The sequence below is a fragment of the Trachinotus anak genome, unplaced genomic scaffold (assembly GCF_046630095.1).
Source record: "Trachinotus anak isolate AG129_WGS33_773 ecotype Australia unplaced genomic scaffold, CSIRO_AGI_Tana_v1 ptg000009l, whole genome shotgun sequence".
NCBI lineage: Eukaryota > Metazoa > Chordata > Actinopteri > Carangiformes > Carangidae > Trachinotus > Trachinotus anak.
Genome location: NW_027273860.1, coordinates 19893279 through 19911920, shown reverse-complemented (window position 1 = coordinate 19911920; position 18642 = coordinate 19893279). Strand labels below are relative to the sequence as shown.

Genomic DNA, 18642 nt, shown 5'->3' with positions numbered 1-18642 from the left:
TAGCTTCCTTATTGAATAGTAAAGTGTGGCAATTCTAAAACAGGAATTACAGCAGTTGAGTTATGTTTTTTTCCAAACAAAGGGAATGACACAGAGTTTCTATGTCCTTGACACTGATCAGCATAACTGCAGCTTTAAAGGGCCCATATTTTACACTTTGCCTGGGTTTTATTTGAAGTGTTGATATTTATAAGAAGATATATTTGTGGCTTTTAAGAACCAAAAACCATCTCAGTGTAGTTTTACATCTCCTCTCTCAGGCTTCTCTCTGGCTTGGAGCCTCTCTTCTGATTGGCTGACTGTTTTCTTAGTGATTGAATAAAATAAAGCAGATTTCAGGTAAACACTCAGGGAAACCAAATACTGTAAGCTTGGTTGGTGGGTCCAGGTGGGCGGGGCTTGGGGTGTGACTGAGAGCATGGTCTGCTTTGTTGTGACATCACAATGTTCCAGAAGTCCTCACGGCTTTAAGGCTCAGTATCTCAATACAGGCTGATGCATTTCTCTGTGGACTGAGGCTTTGATACTTTTACAGTATTAATATAGAACCTAGACCTGCTTTATAATAAAAAAAAAAAGACATGCACATCTACGTTTATACAATGTGGGACCTTTAACCAATTCAGTGAGATGACCATGATATGTAACACTGGCACAGAAGTCTGGCTGTTGTGTCAACCATCAGTACAACAGGAGATTCTTTCCTACAGAGGCTGTGCATCCAGCTGAGTGATATTTTAGACTAGTTTGTGAAAGAAGCTTCACCGTAGGACAAAGCAAGGTCAGGGTTTTGATTTCTCTGCAAACAACTCCTTTTATTCATGAGCCAGTTGAATGAAGAACTGGTAAACAGAAAGTTGACAAACTAGTGAGACACACTGTTAAGGCACCGAGTTACAGACTTGTTTTGTTTCCCAATACAGATTTTCAGCATGATATCATGGCTTCCTAATGCACATTTATTGATTGATTTTGTGTTTAAGGTTTTGGTCTATGATGAAAACGAAATGAAAGAGAAGCAAGCAGAGGCTCCCTGTTCTATCACCACGTTCCAGCCACAAGCAGCCACAGTATAATTACATCTTTCATGAAGAATATGCTGAGAAACAAAGAGGACGTGAAAATGCAAAAATTGATTTCTATTCATGTGCATGTTCATATGCGAGAAAGCTCAAACACACACAGATCTGCACATACACAGTGGACAGACAGTGGGGCACTTAGCTCTAAAGCCAAGCAGGCTTTTTGTTTTCATAAGTGCCCCTTTGCTTTAAAGTGTTTTTCCATCCATCCATCTATTTGATTTCATCTTCCAGCCTTGGTAAAGGTCAACAGTTGATGTTTATTCACAGTCTGTCTCATCTCTCTTTCTGACGTAACTTCAGATTCCAGTTTGCGAAACACTTCACAGGAGCACTCGGAGTGGTATTCTTGACCCTATTTAGCCTTGAGTTGACTCGCATCCTATTAAAGTCTTCTACATATTTCATCTCTTTCTCCACCCTCCTGGTTCCCACCACTGCAGAACTGTCTTGACCCCCCCCCCAAAAAAAAAAAAAAAAAAAAAAAGGAACCTTTTGTTCCCCTGTGGATGATTCAGGTCAGGGTGTATTCAGTGGAAATCCCCTTCCACTGCACACGAGGGACATCAATATGTAGCCAGTGGTTGGAGAGAGAGTTAAAATGGCTCAGTGCCATAATTTATTCAGACATTGAACTGGCCCAGGCTTGAAGTATTCAAAGCGGCCCAGAAAAAAATAGCTTTTAGACATTTCATGAAGCCATGGTTAGATGGCATTTATATTTAAATCAGTTCGATGTGAAAGCAGAGACTCGCAGTATGCCAGGGCTGGTGGGCCACAAGAGAAAATACCCAGTTCACCCTCCAGACACTCCTCATCCCTGGTTCGCTGATAGTGCCTAGATTCTTACTGTATGCACACATTTATGTTGAAATTCTGACGAAGACCCGACTTTAACCTTTAGCCCATATCTTACTGTACAGGAAAACTGGATGCATTATCTGTAACGTTCAGTGCAGATGTTATGTTGTAATTGTGTAAGTGTTGCGACTTTTCCAAAACCGACCCCTCCTGTTCTGATTACAGTGTTAATCCACACTGAGGCACAAAGGAAAACAAACTGCTGTTGCGCTGCTCTTCATGGGTCAAACTCCAAAACATGTTGTACCTCTGGCCACACCCCAGTCAGTGCGTTTTGTTTGACAGCTGATCACAAACATCTGCTGCAGCATCAGCTTCACAGTTTCAATCCACATAAGAGCAAAGCTGCAGTTTGGAGCCCTTTGTGGTTTGGTTTTTAGGTATCAGCTCAAGTTTTCCTGGGTTTCCCTCATTACACCAGATGTCAATATAACATCAGAAAGACCTTTGACACTAACCACTCTGATGTTGGACGGACGTTAAGTCTTGCTTGGAAATGAAAAACAGGTTGATGTCAAAACCCAACATTCGCTAACTGACATCGTGATGTTCAGCTGATGTTTAGTAGAGGTTTGGTTTTGCTCATGACTAGAATATTCTTGTGTCAAAATTACCTTGACATGAGGAACTGGGAAGTTGGTTACTTAACAATACAGCTTAAAACTAACAAAATATCAATCTCAGCTGTCGTTGTTATATCTTTTACAGTGGATTTCTCCTTGGATCAATAAAGAAGTTCTTTCTCTTGTTGAGGGGCGTATGCTAAACATTGCACTGATTCAAGCAAGACAGCACATTTTAAAAACGTTAAGTAACTTACAATGTCCTCTGCACTTGTGTCCTGGGAGGTTAAGACATTTTTTATCTATATGCAACTGACATTGCCCAAGCTCCCATAATCTCTTCTGAGTACCTCAGACTACATCTAACTCAAAACTAGTTTCTTGTTAAGTGGCATATTCTGGCTGGAGTTTGTTCATTTTAAACCCCGATGTGGCCATAAAGTCATCGTAAGTATAGAACTACACAAACACAACACGCACTCAAACACAAAGTCTATCCTTGGTGCGTCCTCTCATACCTGATCGGTATGCTGAGGCATTAGCTCCATTACCCTGAGTTGGCAGCCAGTCAGGACGAAGGGCCACTCCCTCCTCTCCAGGTAGACTAAGGACACTCTTTCTGTACTTCATGCCATTTCATTGATTGGAAACCTCCACAGCTAATACATTAGAGCTGACCCCCATCTCTTTCAGCACTAAGTTAGAAGTTGATTCTGCATCACCGGAGACACTTGAGGAAAATGTAGAGAAGTGAAGTGAGGTGGATGTAACTGTACTACAGGCTGGTGTTGTTTATGGTGTTTTTTTATTTTGTGGTCTGACATTTTGACACCGTACAACCTATAGCAGAGAATGTTGCTAACAGGTCGTCCAGCCAATAAGACTGCAACACACTGTAACTTCTCTCAATCAAAACAATAACAAAAGACATTTGGTGGTGTCGTGACGTAGCGTGGGATCATGGGAGTTGTTGTCTTCCTGTTGTCAGGGGGTTTTTACTTGGAGCTGAATTATCCACAGAGGTCTCCTTCTCTCCAGAACAAACAGACCAGCTGATTGTAACCGGTACAAAGACTAAATAAAGCAGTTTCATCTTCCAAATCACTGATTCACTGATGCAGTTTAGCGGAGACAGGACATCTCTGAGGGCCTGGAACCTGAGCTGTCCAACAATTGCTCAGATTTTTTTCTCTGATAACTTAAGATCCAAACATCCGATGACTAAAGTCCTTCATCTGGTTTAAATATATAGTTGAAATCAACCAAGGTGTAAAAGTTGTATCTTAACAATGTGGCTTAAAGCTGGATAAAAGTCAATTTTGAGAGTCCACCAACCACAACGCCGACACATTTAAGAATTGCTGGTAACATTTGGGATAATGCAAAACACAACTTTACAAGACATATTACACAGGTCTAGCTGATTTTAGACATTTTAATGTTAAACATACGCATTATAACTTTAAGAAGGTATAAAAGGCTCCTGTTGGCTCACCCACACTGTCCTGTTCATCCCAGTAGCTTTGTCATTTCTAACATCAGGCAGTTAAACGTATAATAACTATATCACTTGACATGTAAAAGCATCTAAATCTACAAAGGACACTAGAACAGCAAAGAAGCATCAGGAAGACCTCAAAGGCCTCTGAAAGAGTGTGTCTGTCTGAGTGTGTGTCCTTCAACACCATCTCATTCATAAAGAGGAATAACATCTTGTCAGGGATTAATGATAGTGTTTACTAATGTTTGTGTCTGACAAGCACTTGGCTTGAGACGGGTGTTATTAAAGTGGACTCGACAATATGTGACAGTTATCTCCTCTCAGCCAACAACAGGAGCCCTTTCCATTCCTGATTGGACCAGTGCACCATTTGCTGGACTGTCATTGTTATTTGCCTTGTAATTTCAAATTGGAAAGAAAGAGGGGGTCTTCATATTTTTCCCCCCAAACCAGTGACTGAATAACTATTTGGTGGGAAACGGGCCTTCCATGTGTGAGATCATGTTACATTTCAAATCTGTGACATCTTTTTTTCCAGATATGTTAGATCCAGGTGCGTCGGAGAGAATAATAAATATATGAAGAACAAGTGAGACATCACCATATATAATCACCTTTATTTACACAATTATTTACAGCTTTTCAGCTTCCATAAGTCATTTAAAGTATGTAATCATATGAATTATTGGCATCTTATATGTGCCGTGGATGGATTTCTTAGAGCGTAACATGCTGTGGCATCTCACTCGTCATTCAGTCCTTCAGGGGAAAATGTTTGCAAATGGAATATCCAGTAAACCTCTCTTCTACTAAGAATTTCATCAGTGTTACCACCTCTCTCAGGTAGAGTCAGCTTTTCAGTACCCTGGAACCTAAATGGTGAGATGTCATTAAAATATACTACTACTGGGATAATCTCTATCATCTCTCCTGATGCATCTTTTGTGTTCACTTACTCTCTGTTTTACTGAATGTGATGTTTTTCCAACAAAGGATAACCCACAGGGACATCTGATCATGTATATTACATGTGACCAGTGTTAGGATGAGGGAAATAGTTACCCTTGATCATATTATTACATTGAGCACATCCTCTACATTTGTAGCATCCAGTTGGGAGAGGTTTTGACAGGACCTGTTGACTTTTTTTGTTAGCATGGACCAGGATATCTTTGAGATTGCGCCCTCTTCTCCAGACTGTTAGTGGTGGTTCTTTTAAATCCATACATGTTGTTGGATCAGATGATAATATGTGCCTGGTCTGTTACAGTTAGGGGTGCAGGTTGTGTTAAAAATGATGGAGTGTCTGTAACACCTGAAAATAATAATAATAATTGTTAGAGAAGTCGTCGTTTAAACATTTGCCCAGGTTTAACAGCTGGTTGGTGTTCGTAACAAGTCTGGTGATTCGCAAAAAAGCACCACTATTGCCGCTGATTGTAGTGCTTCAGAAGTAAGAGCAGGCTTTGGGTTATAACTGAAGCAAGGCCCACCACACCTACTCACAATTTATCCCTTCCTTTGTCAAACTGTTTGCAGGTCATTTGGCCATAAAAATAGCAATAATCAGAAACGTTGCCTGTATTGTTGACGCACAATCACGTCGTGTAACCTCACAGTGTTCAGAATTTCTAAGATTCTGCAATTTAATACTAAACTAAATGACTTTGATATTGACTTTCTCCCAAATTTGCCTGTCTGGGGATCAATAAAGTGTTATCTCTCCTGCTGTGTGTATATGGCAATACTTTTATCCACAGTGATTCATGTGAGCTAATATATTTCTCCTCCAAACAAGGTGAGGGTGAAAGATAAATAGAGGACAGAGCAATACGAGGTAATAGCCCCCGGAGAGCCTCACCTCTCCCTGTGGTGAATTGTAGTGTGTGTACATCTCTATGACCCTGCGCCCTGGCCATAATCCCTCACTACGGGGGCTGGATTAGGGCCTCGCCTTATTAGCCACCACCCTCCCAACACCCCCTCCCAGTGGTCCCGCTCCCTCTTCAGCCTGGATCGATGGCTGGCTCGCTCTGAAGTGGCGGCTCTGGTTATTAAACGTGGGACCAACCAAACCCTTTGGACTGCCGGGATAATCCCATCACAAATTAAGAGGAGGGAAATTGGTCAGGGAGAATGGGGGGAGAGGAGAGAATCTTCATATTGTGACCTTCTGAACAGTGAACGCACAAACACACACACACACACACACACACACACACACACACACACACACACACACACACACTCACACTCGTTAACAACTCTCTTATTTATCACATGTTAATCTGTGAGGATTTGAACCCAGGATGGATCAGCATATTATTAAAAAGAGGACCTCACTGAACGGGAATCTTGTCAGTGTTTAGATGCCAGTGGCATCGTAAGACAGCCAGACGTTATTAGCTGATGTGTAAGCATAGATGAGAGGTAGGCAGGGTCAGAAGACTTGTCCTCTCCCTCACACAAAGTAAATCCTTCATAAATCTCACTCCTGCATCTAAATCTGTGAGGTTTTGTTATCTTGCATGATCAGCAGCGATGAGATTATCTGATGAAATTTGAAAACAGAATTGCCTAATCTGGCGATTTATAAAATCAACATTAAGTGATATATCAACCCTTTGTGTAATTCTGCAACTCTTATAGGAATTCTTAAATTCAGCTCCAACTTTCCTTATCTACAACATTTTAATTTAATCCAGTTATTTTCATGGTTTTCAAATGATTCGGATGAATGGTTCGTCCATAACAATGGACATCTTAGTCTGTTACATCTGGAAACAATCACGCTGAGATCTGAGATCGATGTTGTCATGGTTTCCAAAGACCCAGATAAACGTCCAGTAAGAGCCGAGCCTTGAGGTATTCTGGGAAACACACCAAGGCTTTTAATCCACAACAAGTGTCTTGTGTAACTCCCTATCCACACACACAGATACACCAAAAACAGAGCTTTATTAAGCCTTAATGTAGTATAATAAAATATAAACGTCCTTCATAATAAAAAGGTTTATTGGAAAAACTGGATTCGATGTCATGATTCAGATTTATCTTTCATCTTTTTTTTTTAACCCTTTTTCTCCTTCTTTTCATCTCTTCCCATCACTCCCTGTCTTTTTACATCTGTGTGTGTGTGTGTGTGTCATCCCTAAGTCGGTCATGTAGGATAATACCAGACGTTAATTACCCCCGCTGTCTGAGGTGAACATCATTAGAGCCCTGAACTGGACGTGAACCAGCCGTCACCGAGAAGGGGCAAAGTCTATTAAACGCCATTATTGAATCTTCAACCTAATATGAGAGTAAATGCACAGCGACTGGCCGTCTGGCTGCGAGCTGGGGTTTCTTTACTCGATTCCCGACCTCCTTTGAGGAAACCCACAGACGATGGGCAAAATAAATGAAACACATTTGTAACAGAGGGATACAGAATGTATTAAATGCTGCTGGCGTGTCATGTCAGCATGGTCTGTGTCAGCAGAGTGGCTTGGTCAGACTTTAACTGGAGGTGCTATGAAGAAACCTAGTTTGAAAGCTTGCCTTCACCATCTACCTGTTACTGCATGAGAACGTGACTCGCAGCGACGATTCCCTTGTGAAAAATAGTTTTATTAACTCAAGTTAGAAAAAGTAGGCTCCACTTTCTGGTTGCTGAGAAAGCTTTTAGAAGTTTCCAGATACACCAGTTTGCAGGAGCACCCCTGCTCTCTGTGGAAAGAGGGGGCTGTGCTGCAGGGACAGGTGGTGCAAATGTTTCTGCACTGGCATCAGCTCGTACTGGAAGCTTTGAAATGACTTAAAACAATAAAAAGGTTATAAAGAGTAAGAAGGTTTTATGACATGCAGCTTAAATTTAATAACCAGCAGTATTGAGCCCCTACGCTACATGTTCAAATGTGGTTTAATCAACATTAAACTATTGTGAAATGTAGTGAAAGTAATGAAACAAGTCAGTGGACAGATCAGTGTGGGGCTGAGACACCTTGCTGTACTGTCACCAGACCCGTCGGTATCAGGTGTTAGAGGAGAAACCCCAGAACACAACAACATTTTTTTATACCTATTGTCAGTGTTTTTTGAATTCAAGGTTAGAGAAGGAAACTGGCTTTGACAAGAAAATAATGAAAAAAGGAATAGTTAGAGTTGGTTAGAAGATCATGGTTACGGTTAATAAAGTGAATGAATGTTAGGAGACCTTTTTCACAGCAGACGTTTTGGCATGTGAAAGCAGGAAAAGCACAGGCGTAATTGACAACATTAAAGTGACTGTGTTCCATTGAGGTGAGCTTCTGCTCGAAGTCTCTGCCTCCACATCCTTACTCTTCAGCTCACTTCATAAAGGGCTCTGTACTTCCTGCACTGTCACTGAACTCTGGCACTGGATGTGAATAGTGAGTTGATGTATTGTCCAATAATTCTTTGGATACTGGGCGGCTGTACTGAGGCCACATGAGTATACAAAACAATCAAATACAGTCAGCTTCACTGGATGTGGGGTCTCTCAGTCAAAACAATAACAAAAGATGCAGTTTGGTGACATCGTCAAATAGCATGGGATCATGGGAGTTGTTGTCCTCACCACCATGGCTGTCAGCTTCCTTCAGTATCAGTCAGGAAGTTTTTACCCGGAGCTGAATTATCTACAGAGGTCTCCTCCTCTCCAACAGACCGAACAGGTGAATATAACCAGTAAAAACACTGAATTAAGCAGTTTCATTTTAAAAATCAGTGATTTCCTGACAGTCTTCAGAGGACACAGGATGTCTCGGAGCAGCTGGGAGCTTTTCTAATGTGCCTAGTATTTGCTAACATTTGTTTTTTTCTCTTATAAATTAAAATTCAGAGATCTGATGACTAAAATCCTTCATCAGGCTAAAATATGTAGTTGAATTTTAAAACTGGATAAAAGTCCATTTTTGGCTTCTGGCAGAGAAACACAACACTGTTCATAGAAGATATGACGTCATTGAAAAGTGACATTGAATAAAATCCCTGATTTCTCTGGTTTGAATAGATGGAGATAATGTAAGAATGTAACTCTACAACATATATAACATGGGTCTGGTCATTTTTAGATGTTTTGATGTGGAAAAGTTACATATTATAAGTTTGATGTAAGTCATAGTTCAAAACTTTGAGAAAGTCACAGAAACCACAGGCACAAGGGTCAGTGGGAAACGACAGTTCAGTGCCACAGAGTCCTCGCCACAGAGTTATCAAGTGGGAGAGGATTAAATAGTGGCAGTAGGAGTGAAATAGGCAAGGAGACGGGCAGAAGAAATGTTTTCTGATGGGAACATATTAGAGCAAGTACAAGGTGAAGGACACGGGAGGAGGGATGTGATTTACTGGGGTTAAGAGAGATGCTTCTTGAAAAGATCTGTGTTTGAGAAAATATTGAAAGGAAAGCAGTCTGAAAATATACAGGCACTGACAAACACATGTTGATCTCACCTTTATTTTGGGATTCAGACACATAATAATACTGTCTTCATTCCCAGCTACTCTGCAGGTGGTCGCAGGAAACACTTAGAGTTGTATTCAGAGCTCCCTAGTCTTGTCACAGCATTAAACACGCACGAGTTGCGGCGCAGTGTAAGCCGTGATTAAAATGTGTCGCCGCCACCACTAAGACATGTCTCTGGCGTATCAGATGGAAGCTTAGCACTGGCATATGCTCGCTGCAATGATCCGCCGATGGATGACAGGTGGTTATCCAACTATTTGCATAATTATGGGTGTAACGCGCAGACTGCTAGAATGTCATAAACAAATCCATATGGCCTTTTGGGAAAATCCAGATGATTCACACCACAGCTCACGGATATACCTACCGCCTTGGCTGTGTAACAGGCATCAACAGGATTTCTCACTGAATGTTTTAACTGAGTGTGAAGTGAGGAGCAGCTTCATTCCCTCTACTTGTTTTGGCAGCTCTGATCAAATGTGGGAACTTCAGACTGAGTTTTAGTTGTGGCAGCAGTAACATGGAACAGAGTTTCCTGGGCAGTTTTCTAGTAGATGTCTGGTGGCTGGGGTAATTTTGGTTCCTTGTTTCATTCTCTGGAGACTCTCCAGAATCAGCCTCAGTTGGTAGAGCGCTATGTAAAAATGACCCTCATCTTCAGAGTCACTCGTGATATACGTGCAATTTCGCTGCAGTTAGGATTGTTATTTTTAGAGTTTGTAGACTGAGCAAAGGCTGAGATGATCATTCACATGCATGCTCTTTTTTTTCTCATATTTACATTTGTTAGAGCTGTCTGGGTAATTCACTAGCTTTAAGTGAATCGACAGTGTATTTCTTTCACGATAGCAGGACTCAGGCCAAGCCTAACCTTCCATAGCTGAGTTGTACAGTGTTTCCTTGTGGGCTCAGTAGACCTTTTATAAAAACAAAAAGTACTTATAATCACCACTTCCCATGTCTCAGCTGCACTGTAGGGGTCTTGTGGCTACCAGACAGAGCAAGGGCCCCAGAAATGTGCAACACTGAGTTGGAAAGTGATCTGCTCAGTAAGTGGATAAAGCAGCAAGTGGTTTGTAGTTGCTCTAACTCTTTTTCCTCTCTCTCTCTCTGTCTCCTTTTCTTTCCACCCTCCTTGTACTCCACTTTCCCCTCCACAGACATGCCTCTCCACGTCCGTCCCAGCAGTGATCCCTCTCTGGTCGACCCTCCTCCGGGTGAGGTCTCGGTTGGTCCGGAGGAACCATCCAGAATGAACCCAACTCGCTGGTCCACAACTGCTGGTTTCCAAAAGTACAACCACAAGCCAAACACAAGCTCTGGTACTGGCAGCCTGGAACGAAAGGTAACATATAAATCTGGTCAATGTGTTTACCTTGACTTTTGACTGCTATTAAGAGAAATACTAATGGACTACTGCGTACTGTGATGTACCATTTATATCGTACAGGTTTATGTCAATCTAATAAGCTGTTAAAACTCCACAGAGCATAAAAAGATTGACACAGCATTCATTCATTATTACACCACTGTCAAATACTGATTCTCTTGCATCGTGCCCAGAAGTTATTTTCCACAGTGCTGCAGATGTACTTGAGCTGCATCAATTATAATGTCAGAGTGCTCTGAAATCTTCTAACCTCCAGCAGTCTCTGTTTTCAACTTCCTCACCGAGCTTTCTTCCCTCATTTTCATTCCGACTCTCCTCTGCGCCCCAAATCAAAGAAATAACCATTAGATATGAAACCTGCGTTGCCCTGCTTGCAGATATCCAGCAGTGGCATAGATACTCTTTATCTGAAACTACTTCCTTCTGATAATACCCCTTTCTTGTCTTCTAAAAAGACAAGCAGAGATTGTTAAACCCTTTCCCTTTGTTCAAAATTCACCTTTTCTCAGGCTTTCTAAGCCTCTGATTATAAATCCTAAAAAAAAGTGTAGCTCGGGTACGTCCTCCCCTGCAGCTTCCCAAAAAAAGAAGGGAAGCCAATTAACTTCTCAAAATGGCTGCCCCCACATAGCGCCTATAGACCTCTACTTCTTGCAGAGAAAGAGATATGTTCCTGATGAGACAGTGAGGTTGAAAAAAAAAAAGAGGAGAGATGACTGAGTGTTTGGAACGTGACACGGCAACCCTCCACATGATTAGTTTGTCTGGAAGTGTCATCTGATGACCCTGTTTAAAGATACTTCAGAGCCCCAACAATGGAACAGTGCCCTCTGCAGCGGGCGGGGGGGGGGGGGGGGGGGGGGTTGGGGAGACGTGGTTAGTAGGCCTTTCATTTTGCCAGAGAAGCTTCCTTTTTGGCCCAAGCCAAAACTGAGCAAATAAGAAGGTTTGAGTGTCAGAGAGGATAAAAACTGGTAAAAGCAGAGGACCAGGAGTGTCAAGAAATGCACACTCAGGCTCTTTCCTGCAGCGTGGCCCCTCTGCCCTGCCCTGCGCCTTCCACTTTTGTGTACACTCTGCAGGATATTAATATTTGGCTGCTTTACACTGTGGCATAAGCAGGGTTTGGGTTTCAGATTTTACATGACAGGATTGAACAAATAACTGCACTCAAAATTCACTGTAACATTACTCCACAGTTTACATGTAAAGTGGATTCCTTTTCTGACCGGGGCACTGGAGAATCAGTGATTTCCAGCGAGCCGCTGTTTGTCTGTGTGATTCGTTGACTTTGATGGATAAACTAATATGTAAAGTTAGAAGAGATTTACTGTTTGCCTGCCAAGTGACGTCCAGAGTCATGTCACTGAATTGAACACCCCTACTGGCTCCAGTGGGTGCTGTCACAGCCAATCAGAGAGTCTGATTTAGAGGCTTGGTTGTTACTGGGATACCCAAATGAAACAGGAGCAACACTGTGTTATTCCGAGAAGAAGTTGGTCTAAGTTTATTGTGGTAACTTAAAAAAAGACAGAAAGTTATGACCAGTAAATTATTTAGTGCAGCTGAGGCTTTGGATCAGATTTTTCAAAGAGAAGAAAAAAAAAATACATGGATACAGCTCAAAAGAATGAGAGAAACTTCAAATCACATCTAGAACAATCCAAACAAATGTGTGCAACTTTCTGTGTTGAAGTTTTCTTTCATTATTATGGTTTGCAGCGCTTTTATCGATAAAATGAGGAAAAAATCAAGGTTTGTTTTTTGTTTTTCTTTTGTTTGTTCTGTGGGCTATTATCCCCTATTACAGTGCACACACACACATATAATTAGCTGAGATTGTGCCGATTCTCAATCTGTGTCGCACTTGGTGAAACTTTTAAAAATGACAACTTTACAAGGCAAAACACCAAGGTATGAAACAACGGGAAAGTCTTAATGTGGGCCTCAGAGAGTTGGTTTGGTTAATATGTGATTGAAAAAGGATTCAACTCAGATTGTGGCTTAAATCAATTTTGCACGAGTGTCTCATTTAGTTCCTGACTCCCATCTGCAGCAGGTGATCAATTATCTGAAATAAATCAATTCACTCATCTTCCTGTCACTGGCGACTGGTGTGAGAAGTAATGAGCTAACACCGGGAGGCTGACGTTGTCGCTGTCCAGTTTCTGACAGGGCTATTAGATTTTTTTTTTAAAAGAGGGGAGTCTCGGTCCGTAATCCTCAGTATCTCCTTTTCATACATCCAGCTGTCATATATTCATCACCGGTCTGAGATGAAGTCTATTTTTATTCAATCAGCACCAGATGTTGAGTGTATTAGTCAGCACTGACTGTGATTTATGGCTGTGCTGGCGTTAACATTGTTCTTAGACGGACCATACATCAATGATAAGCACTGCCAAAAGAGCGTATGGATGCAGGCCATACACACACACACACACACACACACACACACACACACACACCATACACACAGACTCCCTCCGTTGTCTGGGATCGTTTCACACTACAGCCAGCCACGATCTGTTCAATTCCCTACCAGTCCAGTTGCGGCTGAGTCAGACTTGGTTCTGCTAAATCTCCACAACGTAGGCCAATGGGAATCCTCCGTCATCAGCCAGCACTGTAAACTCATCACGTCTCCCAATGACTTTACAATACCTCATACCCCGGCTTCCCCACGCTTAGCACAGTCAACTGAAGGAATTAGGCGGTGGATATGAGCGTGCTGATTTACTGTTACCTCTCTGGTATCTGGCTGTCTCCGCGTTTTACGATCTGATGTGTTGTAAAAGTTTGCGTAGAGGGGTCCTTTGTCGCGGCGCATTGCGTTGGTGGGGGCCGAGGCTGGGGCTGTCTCAGCAGGGCCCACGTGTCCGGCGGAGTTTTACAGTCCTGTCTGCAGTGCTTCCTCGGGCCCCGTCATGCTACATTCAGCTGCACTAAAAAACACACATGGCTTAATACATTAATGCAAAGTATAGGGATCTCTCTCCTGCTCTCTCTCTCTCTCTCTCTCTCTCCCTTTTTTTGTTTTTATTTTGTAACGTATTTAGATTCGCCTTTGTTCATGTTTGCAGCTGCCTCTCACCCTGTCTCTCTTCCTGCACTAAGCCACTCAGGATTTTTTTTTTTCTTTAAGTTTTGTGTTTCTGCTCTTTTGTTGTGTGACGCCTCGTTAAAGAAATCCAAACTTCTGCTCTGTCTGTCTGGCTCTTCAGCTGCCATCCCGTTCCTCATCACAGCTTAAATAATTCTCACTCTGTTTGTCTGTCCTGGTGAATCACTGTCTCCGCTGTGATTTTTAAGATTCATTTGCTTTCATTTTTATTCAGAGAGCCTCAGCCAGCTCGTCCTTCGGTCACTCCGATTTCAAAGCCGAGGTTAGCATGTCTGGAATGCAATCTCGTCCACTTGTGTGTGTTTCTGTGCGTGTGGCCATTGTAATAAGTCTTTTGGTGTTTGACATTACCTTGGCAGGAGCATTTTTGTAATGGAAGAGCCGCTCAGCTGTGGCTGGCTGATTATGAGAGACCTCTTATTAGCAGCTCAGGTTTAGATGTGGGGAGGGGTCAGGGGTGAGGGTGAAATGGAGTGAGACTTGAATGAGCAACTCGGTGTTGGTGTGTGGCGCAGCTCCAAGACAAACTAACCAACTTCCACCGCAAAATGTCTGTCATCCAGCTGCTACAGAGGAGCACTAATCCACAAAACTGCCTGTTTAAAGGCCAGAAATATGGAGGTTGGATCAGTCTGTTGACAGAGGATCTCAGATGGCTGATTATGAGCCTAGTCATGTCTTTGTGGCAGCGATGGTATGATCGCTGTAAGTAAATCTTCCTCTGACAGTAGCTCCGGTGTCATAGTCATGTGGTTAATCTCTCCACCTCCTCCTGTTCCCTCCGCAGGGCAGAGGTGCCCACGCCTACCGGAGTCTTCCTCGGGATGCGAGTGGCTGGACCACTCAGTTTCAGAGGGAGCTGACTCGCTCCTCCCTGAGCGCTAACCATCCAATGGTGGACCAGTGGCTCGACAGACAGGAGCAGGTACAGTTGTGAACTTAATCTGGATTTTTGCCTTTGCATTGCAAATAAATCCAGGCAGTAAGGTAGGGATGCTGAGCTCCGATAAGTCAGATTGGCATCTACTGACCTTATTAAGTGGACAAGGTGTCAGCCGGGACGTGTCGAATCCACATTAAATACAGCTTTAATGTCCATGTCTTCCAGTTAGATTTGCTCAGTCATGGTGGGCCACCCACTCAGTCTCCCACAGAGGTCCCCAGCCTCATGCTACCCTACATAAACCCAGCGAGTGCCACACAGTGGGGTATACAGTGCAGATTTAAAGTTTTAGAGAACACTGCTACTGTGTCAGTTTTAAAGTTAGTGTTTCTCAAACTGTCTACAAATGACCACAAAGCCTAGTAGCCAGTGTTGAATCGTGTATAGTTTACAGTATGTGTTGTTTTCAAAATTAAATCTACTCATATGTCAATTTAAACATTATTATTTGAATGAGCTGTTGTTCAGTGTTGTTGGACTTACAGCAACATAACGGATAGATTTGTGACGCTGCCTCCTCACATAGCTTCACCAGTTTACAGTTCATGTTTTACGATTTATGTAGAAATTATCAGCGTGACAATTTAAAAGGAAATGTGGATGAAGCTAACAGTTAGTCTGCCCTGGGACTGTGCTGAATTTCACCAGTTATCTGTTAACTACCAAACACAGACAGCAGACGAGAGCATGGGCCGGTGGCTGAAGACCGGGTCAGTTAAAAAGAAAATCCGATGGGGGCGACTCGATAGCTGAGTGGTTACGGTGCATAGAATGTCAGTGCAGGTGCTCTGAGTGGACGAGTTGCTGCTTTGACTCCTGACCTGCTTGCTGCGTGTCATTCCCCTCATTTCCTGTTGCTCTGCACTATCTCATCTAATAAAAAAATGCCCCCAAAAAAATCAATTGAAATCTCCAACACAGCGGACAAACAACAGACAAATGTTAAGTTTTACCACGACTGAGACTCGTAGCGGGTTTGCTGACATATTCATATGTCTGTGATAATTTTGATGCTGCATAAACTGCATCACTTGTTGCCATGCAGCATGTGAGGAGCGGGGGATATCAGCTCACCACAGTACTACTGAAGTAGTAGAACTGTTGGTTTTAGGGATGTTTGGGGAGTTAGGTGGTGAGTGAGTTTTATTTTAATAGTTAAATGGTTCTTAGGCTGAAAATGGTTGAGAAACACCGGCCTTGGAACAAACCCCAACTTGGAGTATCAGATTTGGTCTTTGGAGACAAAAAGTTGGATCTGTACTTTCCTGCAGAAAGGTACAGTATGAACTGTCCGATGCTCTCTATCAGCCAGTTATTATTGTATAGATAAAGCATAGTTTTCATATCCACTCGGCAGCCTCTCTGTAATAATAATGTCCGACTGAGTGACAGCAGCATCTAACATGTGCCATAAGGTAGGACGAGTGGATATATCGGCTGGTACGCATATAATTTGTATTCTCCATCTGCAGATTGTCTGCATGTTTCATACTATGCTGCATCGTGTCACACTGCATCATCTCTGACCGTAATGCAATAACAGTGGTAGGCACAGTAGTGACAGATACCAGAGTCACTGACTGCTCAACATAAAGCTGAAACAATGACTGACATCAGACTTCATACTTCTGTTCTGCTTCTTATAAAGCAACAGTGTACACTCTTAGTCATCGCAGGCTTGTCTCCTCACTTCACACCTCCTCGCTCTGTCGGCACTCTGTGATTGTCTCACTCTGTGACTGGTCCCTCTTCTCCTCAGCCTGTCAGAGGAGGGAGAAAAATATTCCCTTTAAAAATTATTAAATGTGACAGAGGCTCTCTGCTGGGAGAACAGAAATGACCTTGGGAGGTGTCAGACACGCTGAGCTCCACGTGAAGAGGATTTCTCTCGGCTTGCCTCTTAGTCTTTGCCCATCACCGCCTCAGCTCCTTGCTCCGACCTGTGTAGGAGGTGTTTAATCGATCTCTTCTTCATGTTGAAGAAAAAGAAAAGGGCAGTGAGAGGGCGTGAAACGTGCGGAGGTGATATGAGAGCGAACCAGGACGTAATGAAACAGTTAAAAGAGAAAAGAGCTGATTGAGATCATAACTACCAAACCTGTGGCTGATGACTTTTTTTTCCATTTGTCTTATCAGGATTATCACATAAATGTCTAGGCCACAGTGATCAGGGTTTCTCGTAGCTCTCTAGTCTCATGCTGGTGAAGGTTCATTGTTACATCAGTGGTACAGGAAGTATTTAAATTCTTAAGTGTCGTTTTACAGTTTTTTTTTCTATCTGTGGCTAGACAATCTGTCAGGACAAAACAATCCAGTGAAGAAGACCCTTTTAGTGGAGTGTGTATTTAGTGCGTGGGAAGCTACAGTATTGCTCTAATACAATGCCTAGCCATGCTACAAAAAAAGTCCCGTGAGTCTTTTTTAAGTTCTTCTTGTCATTACTCACTGTCTCTCACCGAGCATGTGGAGCTTCCCCTGACAGACACGGAACTGAAATCATATGAGAACATGAAAATACACACGTCAGTTTGTGAAGCTTTGATTTCTTTATTTCGCAGACTTATGATTATGTACATTTCAGTTTATCATTTGAAAGTTAATTAAAAAACAAACAAACAAACAAACAAAAACCCTTCACATTAAGATGTAATATGTTGATTACTGAGCTGTAGTAGGTTTTTATTGGTGGGTTTTGTCACCTTTGGACAGACCATGGCTCGCTGTTTCCGGTCTTTGTGCTAAACTAAACAGTTCTTGGCAGTAGCTTCATATTTCCTGTAGATACATGAGACTGGTTTCCATCTTTCTATTTAAGTCTTATAAAGAGATGTCAAACTGTTCCTGTATCACTGAAGATAACATCCAGCAGTAGAGAGAGTTGTTACTTTGGTCTGTTTACCAAACCCTCTGTCTGCGTGTGTGCACATTTTATTTGATTGTATCTGTATTCAGTTTTATTCAAACTTTGATTCTCGGATGTTTGAACCGAGCTGTAGTGGAAAAGAAGCAAACAGCTGAAAGGGGACACAAACACAGCGGCACGGTGGTGCAGTGATTACTGCTGTCAGCTCGTTTCCTCGGGGTGCTCCGGCCTCCTCCCTCAGTCCAGAGACATGCAGGTCAGGTTAGTTGGTGACTCTAAATGGCCCGTAGTGACTGTGAGTGTGAATGACTGTTTGTCCCTACATCTCAGCCTTGTGATAGACTGGCAACTGGTCCAGGATGTTCCCCACATCTTGTTCAGTGTCAGCTGGGGTTGGCTCTAACCCCCCTCCCTGATCTCCAAAGGATAAGCAGTATAACTGATGGATGGATGGGACTCAAAGGCTTCAATATCTAATATATAATCAATATATAACATCAGGAAGTGAACAGCTCATGAAGAAGAGCAGGAGCTCCGCTGTGTAAGACTTCACAGGTGTCTGGGACTTGGTGCTGCCTGAGTGTTCGCGATGTGACAGCTATAAAACTAAGATGATTCACAAAACACAAATCTGCTCATTAGAGGCGACACAGAGGAGGTTTCAAACAGGCACTTAATTAGCCAGTTGTTTCTTTCCTTCGCTCACTGTATCTCAGCCTCCATCGCTGCCGTTCCCGCCCACACACACGACGGTTTGATATTTTGTTTTCTTTGTCTGTTTGACGGACAGGCAGCGCTTCAGCATCGAGTGGGTTAATTAAAGAGAATTGTGATCAGTGCTAAAG

General features: G+C 42.6%; 1 protein-coding gene across 1 annotated transcript in view; it reads left to right on the top strand.

Annotated features, from left to right (window-relative positions):
* The window catches only part of LOC139625582 (partitioning defective 3 homolog), a 358479-nt gene that overhangs the window by 134279 nt on the left and 205558 nt on the right, over positions 1 to 18642 (top strand). The window contains exons 4-5 of the mRNA XM_071485696.1: positions 10638 to 10822; positions 14779 to 14916. Of these exons, the coding sequence (XP_071341797.1) occupies positions 10638 to 10822; positions 14779 to 14916 (323 nt within the window). The remainder of the gene's footprint in view (positions 1 to 10637; positions 10823 to 14778; positions 14917 to 18642) is intronic.